At 47.6% G+C, this 5313-nt stretch overlaps 1 protein-coding gene across 1 annotated transcript; it reads left to right on the forward strand.

Moving 5' to 3' along the window:
- Positions 1-5: 5 nt before the first annotated feature.
- Positions 6-1036, forward strand: LOC130266240 (methylosome protein 50-like; the record flags this gene model as incomplete). Its single annotated transcript, XM_056515575.1, has 2 exons — positions 6-287; positions 853-1036. Coding segments are annotated over 2 exons (435 nt in total), but the record flags the coding sequence as incomplete, so codon positions are not given.
- Positions 1037-5313: the final 4277 nt, after the last annotated feature.

Raw genomic sequence — 5313 nt, forward strand, 5'->3', positions numbered from 1 at the left:
TACTCTGGGACACCCGATGCCCCAAACCAGCTACCCGAATTGTTTGCCGTGCCTGTAATTACCTCCCTACCTCAGTCTTGTGGCATCCACAGAAAAGTGACATCTTTGTCTTGGGTGATGAAAGTGGAAGAGTTGCACTGGTGGACACAAAGAATCCTGAGTCTGCCCTCAGCGCTGATGTGCACTCCCAAGGCATCACAGGCTTTGCTTTCTCTGCACACAGTTCACCCTTACTCGCTTCCATCAGTGAAGACTGTTCAGTTGCTGTTCTTGATTCAGACCTCTCAGTGAAACAGGGGATTTAAGGATTAAAATAGAATGAAGAATATAACCTAGTATCAGTCACTGTGTGCTTATAAGGAAAGGAATGCACGATGTACAACATATAGTATCAGTCACTGTGTGCTTAAATAAAGAAAGAAATTCACGATAAGAGACCCCTGAAGTATAGGAAGGTGTCCCTCTCCATAAAAGTACAAAGTCTGCAACCAAGAGACTACAAGCGCATGCGTGGAAAGACAAGGTGAAAAGTTCAACGAGTGAGGAAGACTTTTACTTCATCGTTTTCTGCCCACAGACTCATTTGAAGACCACCGACTCAATAAACTACGCAGCCGCAATGAATATGCAGCTAATTTCCATACGAGGCGGGGAAACAGGCGGGGCAGATAATCAATATGTAGAGGCGATTTAGAATATGCATGTACTTCCTAGATAAATAGAAGGTTAGAAGCATGTAAGGTACGCAGGATTTGGGAGGATGCTCTCCCCCTGCGTCCAGCGCTGAATAAAATACGTACCTACTCCACAACTTTACTGGTTGTGAAGTCTATTTTCCGCGCTTCATCAGAGGTGTTCAGAAACCGTTCTCATCGAGACTTTGTCAAAGGCTTGTCCTGGTCTCCTTCAGATGATGCCTTGCTCACTACAGTTGGATGGGATCATCAGGTTATACATCACACTGTCCCCCTCCAGCTGCTGAACCTTCTGGAATCAACTGTGTAAAAGAATAGTTTTATAAACTCGCGGTCCAAGTTCCGAGCGGTTTTCTAGCTAACCACATTCTATGTTGCTTCGCGTTGGTGACGCAAAGCAAGGACGACCTGGTCCGGAGGGAGACCGCGGCGAAACTACAAACTGGCCACGACAAATTGCACACTACACCACTATGGTGGATGGCAAAGTGCGTTTATTGATTGACGGGCACCGGCTTAAGTACCCGACAGGTGCTTACGTCACCTTACCATGCCGACTGTGATCGGCCAACGCTGTGGAGAGGGAGGGGCCCTAACTCCTCGTACACCGCGTGATCTTCCGAGCGGTTTTCTAGCTAACCACACTAAACTCTAATTGGAAGAGAACTCCCTGACATCTTCTTATTAAAGAAAAAAAACCCCACAATTCTTAACAACAAAACTATAATTAAATATTTCAAGGTGAAGAAGAAATCAAATTCCTTTAGCAACTCAATTTTCTCTAAAATTCTTCTTTAGGGTAAAATGCTTTGAACATGGCAAGCTGCTGCAATGCTTCTGTGATAGCAACTCAGGAAAACCATAACACTAGAAATTCATTCTGAGAATGGAGCTCAAGTAATTTTCTGGAATTCTGCAAAATATTCAAAACTTGCACAGGGCCAGGTCACAAAAGACCTGCCAAAATAAAAGAGAGAATTAATAAAAGAAAGACAAAAAACCATTAAGTTCACAACTTAACTAATTACACATTTGATCCAAGGATACACCTGGAGGTTTTCCAAAACTTACTTAAAATGCTGAAAGGGTTCAAATTAAACAATGAAATAGAAAATAAAATCATTCTCTGATACAGAATTCATACAATCTTATTACAGTGTTTTTAAAATTAAATACAGAAACTATATTTAAATCTTAAAAATTGAACTGATAGATAAATACTGCTTTTCCAATATATGTGAAAAGAATTTTGATTCAGATTAAATTTTGCAATTCAAATGATGATCCTAGAAGTGGTCTTGATTTGTGTTCACACAACATTTCATTGATAATTTTAAAAATGTAGACTAGAAGTCCATTGTAATTTGATTTAAAGGGAAAACTAAAATATTAATAAAAATTCTGCAAAACATAAATCTGCAAGCTTCTTATAAGAATTCGAAATCTATTGATTTATATTGACAGTATTGCAAATACTTAGAAACTGGTTTCTTTGAAACAATTAACTACAGGAAAATTAAAACTCAATGTTGACATTTAAATAAACGTACACTCATATCTGAGAAATAACAAATCACTAAATATAGATGATGTGTATTCAAATAAAATACAAAATACCTTATTATATCTTCAATTATTAAAATACCTAATACTATTAAAATACCTTTACCACTCTTAAAATTTCAGCATCTTTTTAACAATACAAAAACAAACACCTTAGTTTAACATACAAGAACTGAAAATAAAATTAAGTCTCTTATCAATTTCCCTCGTTCTGCTTGTTCTCCACAATATAGGTAAAAACAGCTCTTGGCGTCTCCCCATCCCCCATTCCCCCTCCCCTCAGCAGCACTTGACCCGTGCAGGGCAGGGGAGAGCAGCGGGGGTACTGTCGGAGCCCTTTTTTGGGAGCGGGGCAGCGGCGCTCCCCCTCCTCTCTGTGAGCCCCGGGCTGGTGACCTCACGCTGCTGTGCCCGGGTTTTCTTTGAATCAGCTCCGTCCGGGCGGCTGCCTGCAATTGCTTAAAAGTTGTTACATTTTTCTCTTTTGGCTTTACAAAGCATGATTTTTTCCCCTTTTGAATCTGTCTTTCCCTGAAACCGTTTTCCCTGTATCGGGGCTCTGTGTCCCTATTGCTGACATTTCTGGGTTTTGTGTTTCCCGCGCGTTCCCTGCTCGGGGCCGGGGCCGCTGCAGCCGCAGCCCGTCCGCCGCGCCTCCGTCCGGCACGGGCCGGCCCCGCCCTGTGGTGACTCATTTCTGGCCCTTCCACGCTGGAATCACTGCTCTGTGAACTAAATCTTGGCCTTCGTGCCCGCATGCTGTGATGCCTGTCTACATTTGAGTGTCCCTGTTCTGTTCCTGTCACTTCCGTGTTCGGGGATGTTGGCACCTCCAGGCGCTGCGCCTGCGTGTTCCCTACGCTTAGGTCGAACCACGCATGCGTCGCTGGCTGCTCCCGGGTCGGGCTGTCCTTCTGATTCCCCTCCCGGCTGTGACCCGCCCCCCCCGGGCGTGGCTGGCCCCGCCGCCGCTCCTGTGCCGGCAGCCGAGACCCGCCCCGTCCCCGGCATGGGCGGCGCCACCCCCGTGAATACCGCCCGCCGGTCCCGCCCGGAGCCGCCTCCCCCCGGCCGCGAGAAATTCCCCTGCCCGCCGCGTCTGAGAGCGATCCCGCCGCCCCTGGGGGTCGCTCCGCCTGGGTTCCCCATGAGGCGCCACTGACCAACGGGGTTTTTCCGCGGACAATGAATCGTGCTCACATCCCCACCCCCCTTTTGGCTGAGAGCCGCCCTCACGGTCCTGCATTTCTGCGTCCCGGCCGCCGCCGCAGATTGTCCCTCCCTGAACATGCCTGCGGCTCCACGCACCGAGCCCGCTATTTCTGGGTTCCGCGCTTCCCGCGAATCCCCCGCGCGGTTTTTCCCGCGCTCCCGGGGTGCCGGCACCGTCGCCGCGGCCGCACTGCCTTGCGTTATAAGGATCGAAACCGGAGTCACAGCCCCCCGCTTTTTCCCCGCTTTTTTCGCGGTCCTGTCCCCCCTCCCCTCTGTCCCCCACGGCCCGGGGAGTCGTCTATAGCGCCCTCCCACCTCCTGGGGTCATGTTTTCTGAAGGGGTGAAGAAATAAAAAATCCGAGTTCTTTAACTCACTTGGAAATATTTTTAACTTAATTTTTCCTGACCTTGCTGCTGGCAAGACCTTTGCTGAACCGGCTGCTGCTGGCATGGCAGCTATAAACTTCCCTCCCCCAGCTCATGGCTAGGTGAGACTCCTTCCCCAGTCTCTGAGGGACTTTAATTGCTTTCTGCCAAGGAGAGACTGGATAAAGCTACACTTTCGGGAGTCCTTCACTCCCTTATCTCTCAGAGTTACAGACTGATATCAATCACAATTAACTTTTTTGCCAGAATCCTGCTGTAAATAGCACATTTGTTTCTGTCTGTGGGTAACGAAGTTTCACCCACACAAATAAATCTCAGAATTCCTTCTCTGTGACAGAGACAGGATGAACAAAAGCTAAAACTTTCAAAGTGGATGATAAAGTGAGCTGTTCCTTGCTGAGAGTTCTGCCTATAGTGTTCCTATGATGTATCTGAATCTGAACCGTCTTACCCAAAAGCAATTTGTCCAAAATCGATTCGGAGGTTCCTGAAACCGACCAGCAGTGCACAGGAGCGAGGCTTCCCGGGACACCTCCTCTCCGACTCGCGTCTGGACCTGGGCTTTTCTTGGCAGAGGGCCAAAAATCTCCTCCACAGTCCTTTTCAACGGCGTCTTCTCGAGCTGGGTTTTCCGGGTCCAGGGGTCTGCACCCACCTTTGCAGGCTGCAGCCCACCCAGAGGACGCCAAATGTCACATCCTGAGGTGTCTCCTTAGACCTGAGATCACCTCTGGAGGACATGCAGGTGGTCTGGAACCCAGCTCTTTCCAATGCCCATCGATGAGAGACTGCAGGAGGCTGTTCTTAGAGGTTTTCTTGGTTGTTTATTGTTTCTTATCTCAGGAATGCTTGGTCCAGCGAACAGCAGTCTGCTCGCCAGACGTCCAGGGCAGAATCTGCCTGGCAGAGGCAGGACTTATCTTTTATACTCTAAACTACGTACTAGGTATTTACAAATGACCCCCAATACAATACAATCTTGTTACATGGTCCAGATCTGTTCTCATCCAATCTAAGAGTGCCAGCGTGTCACCCAGCATGGATGACACGGAGAAGAAGGAGGAAGAGGTACCCACACCCCCAATTCTCCATCTTGGCCACGTGTCCCTTATCACAAACATTCTAGAAATCTGCTAATTCTACATTCTAACAGTCTAATTTACACTCCATTCACTCCTGTGGCTTGCATTTCTTCTCTCAATGTTGGTAAATTGCTCCAAGGAGCCAAATCCAGCCCCCGAGACACCTGGGTCTCATTCGAGGGTCCTTGGGGACCCCGCCAGGGGGGTCTTAAACCTTCCAGGGAAGCCAGAGGAATACTCTGGACTCCCACATTTGCCCAGAAAAAGAGGTTTGTCCTTTAGTCTGCTAGAAACTAAACTTCTTTCCCAAAAAATACAAGGATCTCCCATAATTCAAAAACCATCCTGGCAGAGGACTGGGAGGGTCTGA

The sequence above is a fragment of the Oenanthe melanoleuca genome, unplaced genomic scaffold (assembly GCF_029582105.1).
Source record: "Oenanthe melanoleuca isolate GR-GAL-2019-014 unplaced genomic scaffold, OMel1.0 S002, whole genome shotgun sequence".
In the NCBI taxonomy this organism is placed as follows: Eukaryota; Metazoa; Chordata; class Aves; order Passeriformes; family Muscicapidae; genus Oenanthe; species Oenanthe melanoleuca.